Source organism: Achroia grisella, unplaced genomic scaffold (genome assembly GCF_030625045.1).
Source record: "Achroia grisella isolate CSIRO2021 unplaced genomic scaffold, CSIRO_AGI_Agris_v1 utg784, whole genome shotgun sequence".
NCBI lineage: Eukaryota > Metazoa > Arthropoda > Insecta > Lepidoptera > Pyralidae > Achroia > Achroia grisella.
The window spans coordinates 1,993,729-2,016,776 of NW_026713024.1; the positions used below are offsets into that span (position 1 = coordinate 1,993,729).

General features: G+C 35.3%; 1 protein-coding gene across 1 annotated transcript in view; it reads right to left on the bottom strand.

Moving 5' to 3' along the window:
* LOC131851560 (uncharacterized) overlaps positions 1 to 23,048 on the bottom strand; it is a 226,747-nt gene that overhangs the window by 115,770 nt on the left and 87,929 nt on the right. The window contains exon 2 of the mRNA XM_059202073.1: positions 10,736 to 11,177. Within this exon, the coding sequence (XP_059058056.1) occupies positions 10,736 to 11,177 (442 nt within the window). The remainder of the gene's footprint in view (positions 1 to 10,735; positions 11,178 to 23,048) is intronic.

The following is a 23,048-nucleotide window of genomic DNA, read 5'->3' on the forward strand; positions in this document are numbered from 1 at the left end:
GATTTTTTTATAGCATAGGGGACAATCGAGCTTGGTCCTCACCTGATAGTAAATTACCGCTGCCTATAAGCACCATCAATACTAAGGGCATTTTAAGTGTGTTGTCGCCCATGAGTGCCCTCATCACCAGGGGTATTGCAAAGTGTGTTGTCAGTCTTTTAAGAAGGAATACCGAGCTTGTAGCTCACCTGATTGTACGTGATAACCGTCGCCCATGAGCACCCTCAACACCAGAGGTTTTGCAAAGTGTGTTGTCAGTCTTTTAAGAAGGAATACCGAGCTTGTAGCTCACCTGATTGTAGGTGATAACCGTCGCCCATGAGCACCCTCAACACCAGAGGTTTTGCAAAGTGAGTTGTCAGTCTTTTAAGAAGGAATACCGAGCTTGTGGCTCACCTAATTGTAGGTGATAACCATCGCCCATGAGCACTCTCAACACCAGGGGTATTGCAAAGTGTGTTGTCAGTCTTTAAGAAGGAATACCGAGCTTGTAGCTCACCTGATTGTAAGTGATAACCGTCGCCCATGAGCACTCTCAACACCAGGGGTATTGCAAAGTGTGTTGTCAGTCTTTTAAGAAGGGATACCGAGCTTGTGGCTCACCTGATTGTAAGTGATAACCGTCGCCCATGAGCACCCTCATCACCAGGGGTATTGCAAAGTGTGTTGTCAGTCTTTAAGAAGGAATACCGAGCTTATGGCTCACCTGATTGTAAGTGATAACCGTCGCCCATGAGCACTCTCAACACCAGGGGTATTGCAAAGTGTGTTGTCAGTCTTTTAAGAAGGAATACCGAGCTTGTGGCTCACCTGATTGTAGGTGATAACCGTCGCCCATGAGCACCCTCAACACCAGGGGTATTGCAAAGTGTGTTCTCAGTCTTTTAAGAAAGAATACCGAGCTTGTAGCTCATCTGATTGTAAGTGATAACCGTCGCCCATGAGCACCCTCAACACCAGAGGTTATGCAAAGTGAGTTGTCAGTCTTTTAAGAAGGAAATTGTTGCCGTTCTTTCGAGAAGGAGTATCGAGTTTGCGGCTCACCTGATGGTAAGTGATTACCGCCGCCCATCAGCACCCGCAATACAAGGGGAATTGCAAGTGCATTACCGGCCATTTAAGAAGTATTAAGCATTTTTCTAAGTCTTTCAGGGTGTGTAGAATAAACACTGTCATAAAATGGAGAACAATGTATGCCTGACCGTTCAAAAAACTACCGTAAAAATAAGATTTTTAAAATAATTAAAAATTATTCTGGCCTGTAAATAAATATAACAATAAGAGTAACATACATATTCTATTCTATTATATTCTATTCTATGGACATCAGTATTGGTTTTGCTACAATTAAGTTAAATCTATGTATCTAACTACTAACAGCATTGTAAAATTGTTTGTATTCCAAATAAATAAAAAAACTAGCTGAGTGTGAATTAAAAAATACACTTTTTTAATTAATTCAAAATATTTAGCTTAGCGGAAACAATTTAAATCCGTTATGTATGTCCATATGTCTATAAGTCCATTTAAGGACTTCCACGGCCCAGGACCGATGTGCCTGGCGATGAAGGACTAGGAGAGTCGACCCCAAATGAAATGGGAAGTGACTAGGCAGAGAAACATGTTAGTATGGACTTCCGCAAAATAACACGTAATCTGATGAAATATAAAAAAATACAATTATAGTAATATATTAAGAGTATAATACTCTGTGACAATAAACATTATGTGGCTTCTGATTATTGATTTATTTGACACGTCCAGTTACGTGGACATTATTTATGTATTAAGTGAATGTAGGGCGTATAATTTTTTAATGTAATTATTTATCGACAACAGTAGGTATCTCACGAACTTTTTAATCGGATTTAATGTATATATGATAATAAAGAAATGCGATATTGCTTGGTTTTCTTGGTTCAATTCTAAATCTTTCTACATGTACTGTTGTTTACTTTTGCATAGAAAACAGCCAGACCGATACAAACAATCATACTCATGAATAGAAATGTTTCTATGTATATTAGGTATGTATTTACAAAAAAAGTATCAGTTGTCTAGTACTATAATACAAGCTCTGTTCAGCTTGGGACTAGATGGCGCTGTGTGAATTGTCTGAGATATTGTTATTATATAATTTTCTTAAATATTTATAGTTATATGTTTTATATAAAAAAATTGAGTTTGTAAATATGCCTCTATAATATTAATATTATAAACGCGAAAGTTAGCGAGTATGGACTGATGTTACTATGTTACTCTTTCACGCAAAAACTACTGAATGGATTTTGATGAAACTTTACAGTAATATAGTTTATACATCAGAATAACATATAGGCTATAAATTTCATGCGGATGAAACCACGGGCACAGCTAGTACATATCGCACACTTATTATAATACTGGCTTAACTCAAAAATTACAAATTTTGGAAAGTCCACTTTATAACTGTAGAGTTAGTCTAATTTCAAAAATTTGAAATTTCTAAATTACACCAGTATTGTACTACATATGCGATATATAAAGAAGATCTATTTTTTCTGTGAATTATCCTTTGTTTTCTACTAAATCGAATATTTTCCAACTAAATTGCGAATCATAATAAAAATGACAACCCTATGAAATGAGACACGAAACATTTTGTTCATGTAAACATAATCGTAAATTATATGCCTTACTGCTAGCCCTATGTCAGACGTTTAGGAAGGCAAGAAATAAATGCGGTTCCACGAAATGAGTTCAATTCTACCGAAATACGAGAATATATATGTGTGCTCGACATATTGGTGGACGACCTCGGTGGTCTAGCGGTTACGACCGCTTTACGATCGATGGTCGTGGATTTGATTCCTCGCATGCCTCCATATTTGTATTCATGAGTACGATTGTTTGTAACGATATGGGTGTTTTCTATGAATAATATGTATGTATTTACAAAAAAATATATATGTATGTATATGTATCAGTTATCTAGTACCCATAACACAAGCTAGCTTAACTTGGGTCTAGATGGCGCTGTGTGAATTGCGCTGAGATTATTATTATTATTATTATTGGGGTTGGAATGAAGCTGTTAGGTTTTTTTTATATAATTGCAATGATAAATGAGGTTATGGTCCACCTGATGGTAAGTGGTAGCTGATGTAACAAGGAGTAACTAAGGCTACTTTTAGTTTAGAAAAATAAAGTTAAATTCAGCGTGAATAGTTAGATATAGTTCTAACAAAAAATCCGTCCAACGGAAAATTTTGTACCTCGTATTCTTACAAATATTGCCATAGTTATTTACGCTCGAGTTTCCGCCTCATTTGTCGTAGCAATTAATGAAAGGTAAGCCCACAGTTGACCTTCATGGGTCAATATCTGTCATGTGATACTAATGATGCGATGTTCATATATAAAGAAAATAATCACTAAAATAAATACTTTTAAATTTATTTATTTACCCCCACTTTTACAACTATTTTAACAGATATTATGTGATACGCTGCAGCACCAGCTGAGCGGAAGCCCTTTCAGCATAGCAATATATTAATTTTTATGTTTTATTTCTAGAAAACCGCACTGTGGAGGACCGCCATTCATCCAGATGATGGTATTTTAGTTTCTGGCGGGTAGTACGGTGGTGAAACACTTCCTCAGAATACTTCCCGTGATATATGCGGTAGAAAATGCACAGAGATGCAATATCTCGCCGCAAAGCCAATGAGTCGATTCTGTTACATAGACGTAGACGTTATATTGTGAAGGTACAACGCATTTACAAAGAAACGTTGGCTTGAACTTATATATACATAATCGTGAACGAATGCTGCTTTTAGGGACTGGTCTGCTCTTATCACTACGACTGATTTAATCTTATTGTGTATTTATATTTAACCCTAATAAATTAATGCTCGTTCGATTAGGTTCACGATCACGATCCACTGGTGTCCCGCCAGCGAATGATGATAAGACTAAGTTGTAAGTGCAGGCGGGTGCAGCGTGCAATTATCATCCATCTAAATATATATAACTCAAAGGTGACTGAAATAGTGATCTATCAACGCACAGCCCAAACCACTGGACGGATCGGCCTGAAATTTGGCATGCAGGTAGATGTTATGACGTAGGCATCCGCTAAGAAAGGATTTTGATTAATTGTACCCCCAAGGGGATAAAATAGGGGATGAAAGTTTGTATGAAACTTTATCAATTTTAAACCCATCGGGCTGAGACTTTACATGCATAAAGCTACTATGACGTAGGCATCCTCTAAGAAAGGATTTTGATAAATTCCACCCCTAAGGGGATAAATTAACGCGAGCGAAGCCACAGGTAAAAGCTAGATAAATATATATACGTACATAGCAAACACACACAATCATACTCAATCATACAAATTTCACTTTTATAAAATATTTGTATTTAGGTCTCAAATTTGAAAACTACCCACAAACAGATAGACAGACAGACAGACATATCGGAATACTTACGCATTTATTTTTTACTAATATTAGTACGAATTGAATTGATGATACTCTCATCGAGTGTACCATTTTTAGTATTCTACAGCCTTTGTTCTAAAAAATACCATTAAGTTTTACAACTTTAGAGACCGCCAAACTCGTAACTGTATAACAAAGTTTCAGCCAACAGAAGGGGTTGAATTTTCATGGTTATGAATCTATAGGGGTGTTTTAAGGGATTGAGGCGTTGAAATATTAATTTAGCGTAAAGAAATCGGGTAAATTCCAAAACATCTCATTTCTCGGTTTGTTTTTGATGTTAATCATAATCTATACCAAAATTGCCGCTCTTTCTTCCTGACAGACAGCTTTACAAATGAGCGGTAAATTAAAAAAAATATGGTGCCTATTCAAAAGTGCTAAAAAAAAATTAATTTCAATAAAGAATTTTCTATTCTATTCTAATTATAAATGCAGAAGAATGCCCGTATGTCTATCTATTTCTTGATCATACACAACTAGGTCCAACCGGTTGTATAATAATAATAATTATTATTATTATTACAAAAAGCCGTCATACTAAACACATGCCGAATAGTCAGAAAATTTCTATCTTCATCACATAACTCATCCACGCTTGGCTAAGGCCCGCGTGTTTGAATATATTACCCCCGTAAAAAGGGAGATATAATAAATATATATATATATATAATAATAATAATAACCCTGCATAATTAACACAGCGCCATCTAGTCCTAAGCTAAGCACAACTTGTGTTATGGGTACTAAACAACTGATATAATAATAATAATAATCTCAGGACAATTCACACAACGCCATCTAGTCCCAAGTTAAGCTAGCTAAAGCTTGTGTTACGGGTACTAAATAACTAACACAAATATATAATTTTTTTTTTCATAAATACATACATATTATACATAGAAAACACCCTAACCGATACAAACAATCATATTCATGAATACAAATGTTTGTGCCGTGCGAGGAATCGAACCCACGATCATCAGAAGTAAAGCGGCGTGGTAGACCGCTAGACCACCGAGGTCGTCAAGGTGATATGAATATACATACATTTGTTTATTGCATTTATAAGAATGAATTTGATTTCGACTTTAACCAAATTCAAATAGAGCATCATTTGCAAAACCAACAGCCGCTGCTGTTAAACATTTTAAAAGCATGTGAATAAAACATTCTTTTCTGTATATTAATTTTGTATTCAATGAAAAAGTCAAAAGGAAAGTGGAGCTGTGGGAAATATTATTTCACATAAAAAGAATACTTTCATTATAACAGCCAGTTCATGGGACAAAATGTTGTGTAATATAAAATAAACAAAGTATGTTAGGTTAGCTAAAATTTCTCTTTTTTCTCTCCATGAAATTTGTTATAGTAACATCTGAAATTTGTCCTATTCGGTTGTATTAAGATTGACATTTAAGTGTACTTTATCTTATTGACGACCTCGATGGTCTAGCGGTCAAGCACATCGCTTTACGACCGATGGTCGCGGGTTCGATTCCTCGCATGGCACAAACATTTGTATTCATAAGTATGATTGTTTGTATCGGTCTGGGTGTTTTCTATGTATAATATGTATGTATTTACAAAAAAAACATATATCTATATATATGTATCAGTTATCTAGTACCCATAACACAAGTTTTAGCTAGCTTAACGTGGGTCTATATGGCACTGTGTGAATTGTCCTGAGTTTATTATTATTATATAATATATTTATTTCCATAGATAAAATATTATTTGCGATCTGTCATTATTTTGATAAAAAAAAAAAAAAACGATATTGATATACATTTATAAAGGACTTTAGACGATACTTTCAATGCTGTTTACTAGCTGTTACTCGCGACTTCGATTGCAAAATATTTCATCCCCTATTACATCCCTTCCAGGATATTTTTCGAGATAAACGTTTTCTTACGTCGATTTTCATCATGATACGGTCTATGTTCACGCCTAATTTCTTTAAGACCCATTTAGTCATGAACATGTGACAAACAGACAATCTGACACTTTTGCTTTTACAATATTAGTATTAGTATAATGCCTGGAAGAGATCTTTTTTAGCAATAAGGTCGCCCGTTATGACTTCTATATGTATTATTTATTATTGAGTTTTTTTTTATCTTTTAGTTATAATATTAGTATTACAAGAATTTAGCTTGGAAAATATCGCTTTTTAGTGAAAAGCCCGCCCGTTACCTTTGTCTTGCTCATTATTGTTTTTTTTTTATTTTCCAGTTAGTTTTTATACTTAGATTGTGGAATGAACTACCTACCGAGGTTTTCTAGAGAGATTATAACATAGGGTTTTTCAGGAAGGGTTAATGTTTCTTAAGGGTCGTCAACGCGCACGTGACACCTCAATACCCGCCGAGGTTTTTCGAAAGACTACAAAATGGGGTTTTTCGGGAAGGGTTAAGAGTCAACGCGTAGATAAAAACTTTGATTATTTCAGCCGTCCATAGGTAGCCTATGGACCGTAACCCATAGTTAACCGTTAGACCATAGGTAACCGTTTACTATCACATGGGCTGTATGATTGTTTGCCAACATTGTAGTATAAAAAATGTTCTGTACAACAAGTCGTTTAAGTTGTTTATTCAAACGCGTCAGTATTTATAGGCGTATCGATCAAATTTGATTTGCTCCTAATTCAATATTGTTCAGCGGTAATTACAGGCTCCATCGATTCGCCACACAAAGTCACATACTGGCATATAGAACAGCGGATTTTATATTCGACGACTTTATAGAAAGTCGTAAATATATAGTTATAGATTAAAGTTGCAAACTCTTTTTTTTTTTTAAATCGTAAACAGAAGAATGAATCGGTTCAATAGATAAAATAGGTTGAACCCTGTCATTGTTACGGGGTTTCTGTGGGTGCTGAGGTCGGTGGTGCCAAAGATGATGTTAAATAAAACACGCAAGAGAAATACGTATAATCCAAACTAATGTTATAGTATTTTCAATACTAAATGACAGTACAATTAAATTAATGAAATTTGTGCGTGAATTACGATATAGGTTATCTTTAATTTAAAAAACGCAACCTAATTCGCGGCATAGCTAGTGTAGTGTATAAAACATATAATTAATCTAATTTAATAGAAAAGAAAAAAATATTTAAATTGCACAATTAAAATGTTTTTAAATAATTTGCACCGCCTTATACTTTCTATTTAACGCGACGGTTGATTGGTAGAAAATGTTATCAGGCATTACAATATGTACTAAATAATAAAAAAAAGCGAATAAGCGAATAAGTAAAGGAAAGTGTAAATTCACCATAATAGTAAAGTGTACTTACGGTTAGCAAAATTCTAACTAATATTATAAATACGAAAGTACTAGACAACTTTTTATTGCGAAAAAAGGGTAGTAAAGGGTTGAAATGGGGGATGAAAGTTTGTATGACATTTAAAGTTTATAAAAATGTTACCCAAGGTGGTAAAATAAAATAGGGGATGAAAGTATGGAAATTTTTGAAGCCAGAAGACTGACACTTATTTCTTTGCGATAGATTATTTAATATTTTATCTTTATTTGGTCAAGGTCACTATAAAACGTAGACGAAGTTACGGGCACAGCTAGTAATATAAATATATAATTACATACGTATTTCAAAATGTGAGTAAGTTCTATTTACCAGTTGCCCAAATGCCAGAGATCGAACCCTTAAATAGGGGTTAAAGGATATATTAATTATGTTCGACGAACAATGTTGTTCTGTGTCTCGATTGTTACGTAAAAAGAGCCATTTGTCTTCGTCAGGGGGCTTTAAACTATGTTCAGTAAGATTGAAAGGAGTAAACGACGCATTCATAAATAATCTAAAACTTCCGTTTGCCGCGCGTGTAATTTAGGCCACGCGGAGAGTAATAACAGGGTTCATTTTCTGGTGAACAATAAACCCTGGTGAGTCTCGCTCTCAGTGTGTCATAATCTAGCTCTTTACTACTACGACTTATGCTGTATAGTTTGAGTTCCAAGCTGATACCAATAAACTTTGTTTTTTTATAATTAGACCTACTTCTGGTGCAAACTTGATTAATCTCATAGACTTTAAAGACTAGTGATCGCGGATGGTCAAATTTTGATCATAATTATAATATTAATTTAAATTATAAGTTTAAACATTAGGTTCTATATTATTCATCGCACCGCTCGCTATCGACGAGGAATTCATTCCCTCACACTAGGACCTAAGTCTCGGACAGTGCGGTTTTAGAACTTCCCGCACACTTAGATTGTGGAATGAACTACCTGCCGAGGTTTTCTCAGGAGACTACAGCATGGGGTTTTTCAAGAAGAGTATATTAAGGTTTCTCAGGCTCTCATATACGGTAACTATTTACTATGACAGATGTACGGCCATATGCCTGTTTGCCACCGTCGTAGTATAAAACAAAAATTTCAAACACTATAACTTCCACGTGTGTGTGTCTAATACATGGTACTGAGCACAATGGTTATTTATTGATTGGAATATTGCTGTTTGTAATATATATATTAATAAAATAAAAAAATAATACAATCGATTGTATGCTAAATATTGATTGATGACACCGCGGAATGTTCGAGAAGAAGTCTGTATAAATTCATAAAAAGAAACAAAATAATATCGATGTTCTATGCGTGACGTTCTATTTTCAAATTGAATAATTTTATTTTTAAAACACATTAATAGGCTATTTATAATCAACAAACACATTGATAGAATCAATTTCAACTTTATCCAAATAAATACAGGGGTCTAGGCTCCGAATATGATTTTGTCCCATTCGGTGTCGAGACCCTTGCTCCGTGGGGTCCTAGCGCTATAAGACTTTTCAAAGAAATAACGAAAAGGTTAGTCGACATCACAGAAGACCGAAGAGCTGGCAGCTACCTTGGACGAAGAATTAGTCCAGCTATTCAAAGAGGGAACGCTGCCAGTATCTTCGGAACGTTGCCTAAAGGGACCCCTTTTAACAATATATTTTAGTCATCATATTATTATTTTTTTAAGCTTTTTAATTTTAGGTTCTTATTTATTCTTAAATTGTATGTTATAATGTTGTTAAAAATTCAATGTGCATTCGATGTTTAAAAATAATAAGTAATAATTACTGTTAAGAGTATAAATTAAAAAAAACCCAACCAACATGAAGGCACAGAGAAATCCTTTCGTCGAATTTACGATCGTGGATTTATTGGGAAAACCTGCCCAAATCCGCCCGGGGAAACAATATTAAAATCCCCGAAACAATCGTATACAGAATCGTAAATGCATGAGAATATATCTTGTGAAAAAAAAACATTTAAATAATTGAGATCAAAGGGCTATCGAAGGAATTTTATGTGGAGTGATTTGAAAACTTGCTTCTTGTTCTATTATTTACGAACAAACAAGAAATGTTGTTATTTGTACATTTTTCATTACTGTAATCTAAATATATATAACTCAAAGGTGACTGACATAGTGATCTATCAACGCACAGCCTAAACCACTGGACGGATCGGGTTGAAATTTGGCATGCAGGTAGATGATATGACGTAGGCATCCGCTAAGAAAGGATTTTGATTAATTCTACCCCCAAGGGGATAAAAGTTTGTATGAAACTTTGTCAATTTTAAATCGATGGGGTTGAGACTTTGTATGCATAAAGCTACTATGACGTAGGCATCCCCTAAGAAAGGATTTTGATAAATTCCACTCCTAAGGAGATAAATTAACGCGAGCGAAGCCGCGGGCAAAAGCTAGCTAGAACTAAACAACGCCCCAGTTTCGCTCGGGTGCTCATGACTTTATTAATTTTCTGTAGGGATTTTATTTAATAGTATTTATGCGCTTTAGAATAATCTACCTCTGAAATAGTGAAAGAGTTTCTTTTTTTATTGAGGGGTTTGTGCTATTGTCAGGTGCTAAACCTGTAGCACTGCGATCTACATAGATCCATTGTGCTCCCCGTTTTTCAAAGTTCGCTACCTAGACCCATCAGCAACAAGAATTGATAGATATTCTAAGGAGCGATGGTTTTTATATGCTCAGGATAGTGTATACTTTCCAAAGAAGATATTTCGTTTATACATGAGTGCTTTACAACCGCATAGGTGTTTACTCTTCAGTTTAGCAAAATCTGAAGAGTTTCTTAAGGCGGAAGATCGCACATGATGGGAGGGATTCGGAAAGACCTATGCCCAACAGTGAATACAGTCTGAAATCAATATTTAATAACATAAAATATAGTGGAGCCACTTACCTAAAAACAACACTAGTATCTTCGTTTTCTAAATGCACCGCATCAGTCAGAGACCAGTGGAGGACGACGCCGTCCCTCCCCTCGAGGGGTCCACTCACAACCATCGCCGGCAAGAACCTCTTCCTGTATCGCGACCTTCGAAACCCCACAGACCTCTCGTTCCTACGACGGAACCGCGGCCGGAAGTAATAACCGTCGTATTCACTCACATCACTAACTATTCCTGTCCTGAAATCATAAGGTTTGTAACTATCTGCGAGCCACTTTTTATGTTTGGACTGGTCTCCACGAGGGTGCTTGGGGATGAAGTAGGGGAGGGTCAGCTCGTCCCGGCAGGGTCGTTCCGCGAACGTCGTCGGCGTGAAGTTCCCTCTGATGAACGACCCCACGATAGAGTAGAGGACGTAGTCTTGCAGCGTCTCGTCTTCGAATTGTAGATGTACTGGAAAGAAAGAAATTTCATCTTGAGTGAAAATGATACTAAACACATCCTTCTTTAAAGCTAGCTAATTTTTAATGTTTAATATGCATTCTTAATAATATAAAAAATAAGTAAAAACATAAAGTAGTCTAGTATAGTAAGAATCGAATCGGCGACCATCGGATAAGCCGGTGTGCTAAACCGTTAGACTGTATTAAGTAATCTTACACCAGATACCATCATATGCCGAGGTGGACTTTGTATGTAATCATCTGTGTGGTTTTCTTCTTCTTGCCTAATTCAGCTGATGATAATAAAAAGTTTTTTCTTTATTTATTTTCTTCGGATTTATGTACACAATATGTGACGATGACAATATCTATACATATAAATAAAATTGGAGTGTCTGTTTGTAATGAAATAACCGTATTTTTACTACATGCATATGAATATAAATACGGTACATACACCAGAATAACACTTTTTACAATTTTTGTCTGTCTTTCTGTCTCTTTATTCCGGCTAATCTCTGAAATGGCTGGACCGATTTTGAAGGGACTATTATTGGCATGTAGTTGATGTAATAAGGAAGAACTTAGGCTACTTTTATTTTAGAAAAATTCTAATTAACTTTTTGGTTAAATTCGCGTGTAAAGCTTGTATATAATAATATATAGTAATATACAGTACATAACACAAGCTCTACTTAACTTGGTATTAGATGACGCTGTATGGATTGTCTAAGGTTATTATTATTAGTAATGCGCAGTTTTTCTTGTTTGTATTCGAACCTTGTATAAAATATGTATGGATATAGGCACGAAGTTATGAATAATCGATTAGTGGTTAGCTTACACTGTAAATAAATACGTTTGGGATTATAGCCTGTCACGTTTGGGATCTACATAATCCGTTGGAAAACGAACGTGTGTGGGAGGTTGCAAAGATATTTACCACGAAATATATAGACACCTGCACCTGCGACATATCAAAGCGAAAACTGTGTAAATTAGCTTGGGACTGGAATACGACGTGTCAATTGTCCAGGGGTAAGTTAGCTTTGAACTAGATGGCACTGTGTAATTGTCCAGGGGTAAATTACCTTCGGACTACATGGCAACGTGTCAATTGTGTAGGGGTAAATTAGCTGGTAACTAGATGGCGCTGTACGAATTGTCCAGGGATAAATTAGTTTGGAACTAGATGGCACCAGGTCAATTGTGCAGGGGTAACTTAGCTTGGGACTAGATGGCGCTGTGCCAATTGTTCAGGGGTAAATTAGTTTGGAACTAGATGACGCTGTATCAATTGTCCAGGGGTAAATTAGCTTGGGACTAGATGGGACCATGTCAATTGTCCAGGGGTAAATTAGCTTGGGACTAGATGGGACCATATCAATTGTCCAGGGATAAATTAGCTTGGGACTAGATGGGATCATGTCAATTGTCCAGGGGTAAATTAGCTTGGGACTAGATGGCACCATGTCAATTGTCCAGGTGTAAATTAGCTTGGGACTAGATGGGACCATGTCAATTGTCCAGGGATAAATTAGCTTGCGACTAGATGGGACCATGTCAATTGTCCAGGAGTAAATTAGCTTGGGACTAGATGGGACCATGTCAATTGTCCAGAGGTAAATTAGCTTGGGACTAGATGGGACCATGTCAATTGTCCAGGGGTAAATTAGCTTGGGACTAGATGGGACCATGTCAATTGTCCAGGGGTAAATTAGCTTGCGACTAGATGGGACCATGTCAATTGTCCAGGGGTAAATTAGCATGGGAGTAGATGGGACCATGTCAATTGTCCAGGGGTAAATTAGCTTGGGACTAGATGGGACCATGTCAATTGTCCAGGGGTAAATTAGCTTGGGACTAGATGGGACCATGTCAATTGTCCAGGGGTAAATTAGCTTGGGACTATTTATTTACATTTATTACATCTATTACATCACACATCTCAACACAATAAAAAAACGATGCCGACAGCTGATGGACTAGATGGCGGCATGTCAATTGTCCAGGGGTAAACTAGCCTGGAACTAGATGGCGCCGTGTCAATTGTCTAGGGGTAAATTACCTTGATACTAGATGGCGTCGTGTCAATTGTTCAGGGGTAATTTGCTATAAAATTATTCGTGTTAAGACCCGGTTAATAATTTAAATAAGGCACCATGTCAATTGCCCAGGGGTAAATTAGCTTGGAACAGATGGCGCCGTGTGAATTGTCCAGGGATATTATTATTTTGACGGCCTTAGTTTTAAGTTTAGTTACTTTATTAACCGTGGTCATGATATCGATTCATCGCACGTTGCAAACATTTGTATTCAAGAGTATTTATTGTTTGTATTGGCCGGGGAGTTTCCTATATATATTATGTATGTATTTATAATTTACTATTACAATTTTTAGTAATCGGTATCTAGGTTGATGTTTAAGATAAGGCAGTCATATTACGGAATATGGTGGTACTATATATATGTATGTATTTATATTATTACTTTTTTTTGTAATCTGTGTTATTACAAAACATCTTAGTTCTCAGGAATTAGAACGCATCAGACGTATTATGGACGTCACATATAACTTGTTCTTCACGTTATTGTTCTCATATCTGGGTAGTCTCAAAAGTTTCTGACCTCAACCCAAAAACTAGTGAACGTGGTTATACAGCTTTTGACAGTTACTCACATTTTCTTTCAGAAAACTTTCGGCCATTTTAGTTAACAGTCGTTTGACGTTTGAGTCAGTGGATGTGACTGTTTTTGTGTAAATAGGAAAAAAATATAGTATCGAGCTGTTACGATTGTTTTTGATTTTGAAAAGCAATACGCCTACGCAAATCGATGATGGGTTGTACTCCGTTTATGGGACTCTGTACCATCGTTTATGAGAGTGAAATTTTGGGCAACTGAATTTAAACGTGATCGTAAGAGCTTGGGAAACGCTGGATGTTGGAGATGTCCAAAAACTGCAACTACTGACGATAACATTGCTAAAGACCTAGACTCGTCCGGGACAAGAACTGATGGGACTGATGGGTTTTATCTCCTCAGGATAGAGTGTAAACTTTTCAAAAGAGATATTACGTTCATGCATGAGTGGGCTACAATCACATAGAATGTGTAGTGGCGTTTCTTCTCCAGTTTGGCAAAATTGACAGATTTTTGTTGTTCATAGGCCTAGGTTTGTTCATTTTGCAGTATTCTGTTAGGGCCCTAGTCATCATGCAATATGTTGCTTTTACTCAATAGCAATAGTCTATTTGAGTATTTGGTACCAAATGTATACATTGAACCCAAAAAATTTGCCAAACACTAGTCTACGCCATTATACGTAATTTGAGAATCTTTTTAGCACCTGTACATATTAACGTTTCTCATAACCTTGATCACCGATCACAAACACCCTATTTCCGGAAACACTGAATACAACCGGTAAAAGAGGGGCGCCCTAAAAACGTCCGCTGGAGCGGCCAATATCCGGACCCCGGCGAAAACAAGACCAGGCGGATAGGGGACGATTGAGGACAGTGGAACAGGGTTGCTGCACGATGAACTTCGTAGGGATTCGGGATTTTAACTAACTGATGTTGTAGTAAATTTATAAGTAACACTAAGCTATTATAGTGTTGCAGATATTGTATACCAAGGATAGATCTTTTTTTAAGTGCACCGGCATTATACAACAGATGTGTAGTCTTAAATTTAAGTCCATTAGCTCAAATTTAAAACACTCCAATCTGCAGTATAATAGCGGAGTGTGTTTTATTGTATTTATGTCATTCTTTACTTTTATAGTAGCTGAGATGAAGTTAAAGAAATTTAATCTATTCAAAAGAGAGAAAATATATATGTCCCACTGAATTGTTGCACACTTATACATAAAATCAATTACTAAATTTTTGTAATATACAAACATACATGCATATGTATACATGCACATACTTTTATATATGGTATATATACACACACAGTAATATATATCATAATGAATCAACAAGATCAATTGCATTACAATACGTATACAAATTCCTCGTTGGCAATATAGCCGATACTCAAGAAGGACATTCTCCGTTCAGAGAAACTAGTCTTGTATATCAAACAAATCTAATGTGATATTGACATGGCATAAAAAAAATTGGATGCACGACATCAAATGAGGTGGGTGGAGAAGGTACCTAAATGTGCTAAGAGAAGAATTCAACACCCCTAACCCTGAGGTCATTGTACAAGACTTTCGAGCATTGTTATACGACATTTCCCAAGGTTGGCAGCCCTGAAACGTATCGTTCTCCGAGATTTCGACAAAATGCCGTCCGGCGCGGCGGCGTCAGGAGTTTTCACTGATGACCTGTCACCACGGCATTTCTCGAGGAATGTCGCAGAAATAGAATTTTGATTTATGAATATTGGCAACGGGCGCGCGTGAAGTGCGGGCCTGAATATTTCATCGTCTGATGTTTATTTGGCCCCTTGTAATTGATGTTTCGTGTCGTAAATTTATGTTGTATTATAAATCAAAATGAATATTAAATTTTACTTCAAGGTTATAATTTATATTTGATACTAAGTCGCAGTAATGAACAAGTCCGGAAACAATTTTGTCATAAAATAAACGTTAATATGAGAATAAACGTTTTTTTTTTTTAATTTAAAGGGAATGGCTTACAGTCTATACAACGGGTTTGTTATATAGCTTGGTCCCAAGTACGATTCCTGGTATGCTGCAAACATTTGTATTCATGAGTATGATTGTTTGTATTGGTCTGTGTGTTTTCTGTGTACTACTATACTATTTTAGGTATGAATTTATAGAAAAAAAGTGTTTAAGTATATATAATTAGATTTTTTATTTTTATTTATTTATTTATTTAATTAACACAATATAAATTTACAGCTAATTGCCAACACGTTTATATTTTAAAACTATTTATACTACTTAAAATTATACGATGATAAAAATATTCTTATTTTATTGATTATGGAAGACAAGGCTTCTGTATATACGTCAGCATCTTGGACCTTAACTAAAAATAAATTTAATAATTGCAATGCTCTCATAGTGGGAGAATTACTAGCATGGCTTGTGCGATAAATTATTTATTATCTAGCTCTTTGCAGTTTTCTTTATTGTTTTATCTAGTACCCATAACACAAGCTCTGCTTACCTTAATACTGTATGGAGCTGTGTGAAATGTCTATGGTTATTATTTCTTCCAGAAGGTTCTACGACATCCGTCAAACAAACTGTACACGCGTATGTGTCTCACTACTCTCTAGGACAACAGGTGTAGGTGTAACGATATGTATAATGAGATTGAAATGAAATCTTAAGAAGGTCTTAGAAATTCATTTTTGTAAACATGAACAACATTTATTTGAAAAGAATACGGGCTGAGTATCTTGTCAGATCTTCTCATCTCGAAATCATTCCGAATTGACGGTAGATTTGACATATTATAAGAGTCTGTAATAGACCTACGTGAATAAAGATATTTTGAATGTTTGAATTTTTAGGCATATATTTTATATATCATCATCGTCATCATCAGAAGAAGAAGACGTCCACTGCTGGACATAGGCCTCCCCAAAGAACTACACGACGATCGGCCCTGCGCTGCTCGCATAGAATGCTTTCTAGCGAACTTGACCAGATCGTCGGTCCACTTTGCCGTCCCATATATATTGCAGGACAATTCACTCAACGCCAAGCTAAGCAGAGCTTGTGTTATACGTACTAGACTACTGATATTAATAATAATAATAATCTTTATTTACTGCTCACAAAGAAACTTACAATATTGAACAAAGTAACAAAAGTATGTATTTAATCTTACAAGGTATTCCTTGTGAGAGACTGGAGTCTGAATTAAGTCGAAACCTGTACTACAGATTTCCAGGCTCTCTCCGAGGACTTACTGGTATTTAATAAATCTAACAGTTTTTGTGAGGTAAAGTTGTATAATGTGTCGCTAGTTGCGGTATATAATATAATTAATGATATGTGTGTGTGTGTGTGTGTGTGTGTGTGTGGCTTCACTGAACTGACACTAATACTACTGCTGATATTAATACATGAATGCATTTTTTTTTAATAAATACTTATTATACATAAAAACCACTCAGACCAATACAAACGATCATACTTATGAATACAAATATTTCTACCGTGCGAGGAATGGTACCCGCGACCATCGGGTAGTAAAGCGATATGCTTAACCACTAGACCACCGAGGCTGTCAACATAATATTCGAACGATTACTCCTCAATGCGAATTATCCTATTGCCAATTTTAGACCTATTTAATTGGTTCAGTCTCACTTAAAACAATTGTTACTGAAGTGGAATTGTAGAGAATTGAAAACTTTGTAATTAGTAAAAGTAATCAAGTGAAATGCCGTTACGGTCCGAGGAAGAGAGTTTAGGAAGCTGTGCGCAAGTGAATCGATTCCAATTAACTAGGTATAATCTTTAGTCTGAAAGTAAACTGTTTCCTAACCCTTTTATTTACGACTATCTGTACACGCGACTTCGTCTGTGGAATTTAACTTTATTTTTCTAAAATAAAAATAGCCTAAGTTACTCCTTATTACATCAGCTAACTGCCACTAAAAGTTCCGTCAAAATCGGTCTAGTTATTTCAGAGATTAGCCGGAACAAACAGATAGACAGACAAAAATTGTAAAAAAAATATTTTGGTGTATGTACCGTATTTATGTTCATATGCATAAAAAACGGTTATTTCAATATTACAAACAGGCACTCCAATTTAATTTATATGTACAGACTAGCTACGTTCCGCGGTGCTGTCCACTTGAAAGACAGTCGATATGACAGCCTCAGTGGTCTACGGTTTAGCACACCGCTTAACATCCGATGATCACGGGTTTGATTCCTCACGGTGCAAACAATTGTATTCATGAGTACAACTGTTTCTATTTATCTATGGAGTTTTCTGTGTATATTAGGTATATATTTACAATATATATGTATATATATATACGTATTTATATCAGTTGTACACAATCTCTGCTTACCGTGGGACTAGATGGCGTTGTGTTAATTGTCCAGGGTTATTTATTTATAATATTACCATTTAATGTGTCTTAGTTTGGTGTATAAGCAATATTATTGTAAAGTTTCGTTTAAATCCATTCGGTATATGATATTAGTCAGAAGTAAGTAATTATTACATAGTATAAAACAAAATCGCTGTCGCTGTCCGTTCGTCCCTATGTATGCTTAAATCTTTAAAACTACACAACGGATTTTGCAGCGGTTTTTTTAATAGATAGAGTGATTCTAGACAAAGGTTTATATATATAATACATGTACACCCGTACGAAGTCGGGGCGAGTAGCTAGTTTAATATTATAAAATTTACCAAATTCCAGTTCAATATGTAAGATACAAATATTTGTTACATAGAAAAATAATGGTCTACATTGATATAGAATACCTTTCACACTAATTAAATTCAAATTAAACACGAAGACATATAAGTTATTTCAGAATAAATATCACAGCGATCTACAAATTAATTAATTAATTTCTTATTAAACCTGTCTCACTTAAACTCATTAAAAGTACATGAAATACGTTAAAAGTCACTCATTTTTCTTTGAGTATAATAAATATGAGTGCACAATGAATTGAGTACGCAACAAATTAAGTGAATGGACATTCAAAATTTTGTTACAACTTTATAATAGTACTGTTGTATTTTAATAGCCATTTTGTCGCAGTAAAATGGTTACGAGAATACGACTGTCAAATTTCTTAGATAGTCACTTAGATAATTAGAATTGTTTTAATTGGTAATAATATATAGATAGATAACTTATACGTATCAATATAATATGAACAAACATATAACTTCAATAGAATAGAATACAAAGAATAGAAAATCATTTATTCAAATAAACTTACATTGAAGCACTTTTGAATAGTCATTACATTTTTTAATCTACCGCTCGTTCGGAAAGCTGTCTCATCACAAGAAGAACGAGCAAGAAACTTGCGTGTTGCTCTTTTAAATAACTTTATTATTACTTTACATTTTTAAGTTTAAGTGTGTGAATACAAACCACCAATTAGCATTAATTCAATTAAATACTAAAATAGAGAAAATATTGAATATATAACCAACTGGTTAAACAATTAATAAGAGGAAATCAGTCATAGTGTTTAGAGCAGACCAGTCCCTACAAGCAGCAACCGTTCACGAGTATGACGGATGAGCCAGCCATCACTGCGCTCGACCATATTTTAGGGAGCCCAATGACCCGGCCCACCACGCCGCCGCGCCGCCACAAGTCTGGACATTTTAGTGAGCATGACTACTCAAAACACTAGACTACGTCAAAGCTACTTACAATTGCCATCTGATAGTTATAGTATTCACATTTTACAACAATTACAACAACAATTTATTTGTTGATATATATATGATATGTATAATATCTGTTTATAATTTCAAATTAATAGGTTTTATTATGTAATTCAAATTACAGCATTAAATGCACATGAAAGTACTTATATATGGTGCTTATAAAAGAAATATTTAAAATATTTTAATGTTTGTCTGTCTGTCTTTTCTTGCTAACCTCCGAAACGGTTATACCAATTTTGATAGGATTTTCTGTCGCAGATAGCCAATAAGGAGTAACATTAGTAGGCTATATTTATATTAGAAATAGTAATATCATCTTTCACACAATGCATACATCCCTTTTTCGGTCTTCCTCTGCTCTTATAACCATCCACATTCATATGTAACACCTTCCTTAAAATATTATCTTAATTCCTACGCATTACCTACCTATATCATGAGGGACGATTACTTTTCAACTTCTCCGATACGGGCGCCAGTTTCATACTTCTTCTAATGTATTCATTCTTTATATATAAATACGAGCTGAGTTTCTTGTCAGTTCTTCTCATCTTGAAATCATTCCGAACTGACGGTAGATTTGACATATCATAAGAGTCTGTAATAGACCTACATGAATAAAGATATTATGAATTTAAATAATAATTTGACAGCCTCGGTGGTCTAGTGGTTTAGCATACCGGTTTACTATCCGATGGTCGCGGGTTCGATTCCTCGCACGGCACGAACATTTGTATTCATGAGTATGATTGTTTGTATCGGTCTGGGTATTTTCTATGTATTATACATACTAATGTATGTATTAACGAAAAAAAAAATCTATGTATTTGTATCAGTTGTCTAGTACCCATAACACAAGCTTTAGTTATCTTAACTTTGGTCTAGATGGCGCTGTGTGAATTGTCCTCAGATTATTATTATTATTTAACTTATCCATTCTTGTCACACCACACATCCATCTCAACATTCGCATTTCAGTTGCATGCAGTGGTCTAAATAAATTATTACTATATTGTGTAAGGATGAATATTTTTGGCAAATAATATTAGTAGGAAAATGTGGCCATTATGAAAAAGTTACCTAATACAGAGTTGCCAGAACTGACGTTAATAAATTTCCCTATTTTCTCGAATGTTCGCAGTGTACTTACGGCGACAGACATGGCAGTCTCCCAGCATCTTGAGATACAAATGGGTTTTACATATAGAACAACTAATTAACGCTACAGTATCTCATTACACTGAAGATGCAAAGCAAGTCTGCTCTATACTATCAACCGATGTAAAGGAAGTGGTTGTCAACTAAAATAGATAGATGGTAGATAAAAAACAAATTGTTATGACTATTCAAAAGTGCTTAAAATAAGTTTATTTGAATAAATGATTTTCTATTCTATTCTATTCTAAAATGTAATTTTGTGAATTTTTACTATTAATTCATTGGGCACCCTAAAATATGGCCGAGCGCAGTGATGGCTGGCTCATCCGTCATACTCGTGAACGGGTGCTGCTTGTTGGGACTGGTCTGCTCTAATCACTATGACTGATTTCCTCTCATTAATTGTTTAAACAGTTGGTTGTATATTCAATATTTTTTTCTATTTGATTATTTAATTGAATTAGTGCTAATTGGTAGTTTGTATTCACTTAAACTTAAAAATGTAAAGTAAGAATAAAATTATTTAAAAGAGCAACACGCAAGTTTCTTGCAAAAAAAATGGGATGACTATTCAAAAGTGCTTCAATGTAAATGTATTTGAATAAATGATTTTCCATTATTTTTTATCGTCAGGCAAGATATTTTCAATCGACTTTTAAAAATAATAATAATAATAACTAGAGAATTTCTGACTTGTTCAATAATAACATTTTCACATAGCGCAAACTCTCTCATCCCTCTCTCTCATCTCTCCCATCCCACACTTGGCTAACTCCCGTTTAGGAGAGTTTTATTATTACTTTCTTTTAAACTAGATAAAAAGAAGAGAAAAGAAAATATGATGATACTCGTGTTCAAAATCTACCCTGTAACATCGTAAGCACAGATTATTATATTAGAGTCCGTTAGTCTTCTGTTCCCGCGCCTATCGTTCCCCTCCCTTACCTAGTACTGAACCGATTGTACGGCGGCCATGACGCGCGCGCATTGTGTTGTGAATTAAAATAAATTAGAACTGTGAAACCTACTGTGAAACTGGAAAGCTTGCGAAGATATCTTCGAGACCCTGAAGCCCAAGAAATCCGCAGAACCATACAGGTACGTGACTGACGCTTCCACTCACTCATTTTTCACTATATATATACAGAGAGTAAATTCCCTAACATTTTGGTAGCTGAGTAGTTTCCCAAACAACTCGTAATAATAATATATTTATTTCAAGAAAAATAATTTACACGAGACACAATATATAATAATAGATCCTAACATATGACAATTAAACAAATGTAATGTTAATGTTTCTACCAAGGTTTATATTTGTAACTAGCTTTTGTCCGCGGCTTCGGTCGAGGTATTTATCCCCTTAGGGGTGAAATTTATCAAAATCCTTTCCATGGGGATGCCTATGTCATAGTAGCTTTATGCATGCAAAATCTCAGCTCGATCGATTTAAAATTGACAAAGTTTCATAGAAACTTTCATCCCCTATTTTATCCCCTTAGGGGTAGAATTAATTAAAATCATTTCTTAGCGGATGCCTACGTCATAACATCTACCTGCATGCCAAATTTCAGCCCGATCCGTCCAGTGGTTTGAGCTGTGCGTTGATAGATCACTGTGTCAGTCACCTTTGAGTTATATATATTTAGATAAGGTTAAGGAAATGACTCTTCTTAAACCTTACCTTTCAATGTCAACCCTTCACATAGTTACAAGTTAATTGTCTTTAAATTTGTATATGAATGGCCCTCGTACAGTCCTATTATGGACTATATTCGTAGTGAGTATTTACCTGATTTGCATGCACCACGTCAAAGCTTCATTAATATTAGAGTTTGGGGTTAATTAATGATGACAACGTTGAAGTGTGTCAGGTCAGGCAGCGTGATTTAGTATTCCCTTTGTACTGAATTAGAACACGGTAAATGCTCGTTTGTCGTATTAAGATTATCTTAGTTATTTTTAAACTTTCCCCATTTAACATATATTATTTGACTACAAATCTAAATATATATAACTCAAAGGTGACTGACATAGTGATCTATCAACGGACAGCCAAAACCACTGGAGGGATCGGGCTGAAATTTGGCACGCACGTAGTTGTTATGACGTAGGCATCCGCTAAGAAAGGGTTTTGATTAATTCTACCTCCAAGGGGATAATATAGGGGATGAAAGTTTGTTTTTTTAAACCGACCGGGCTGAGACTTTGCATGCATAAAGCTAATATGACGTAGGCATCTAATCTAAGAAAGGGTTTTGATAAATTCCACGCCTAAGGGTATAACTTAACGCGAGTGAAGCCGCGGGTAAAAGCTAGTGAAATAATGAATCACTACA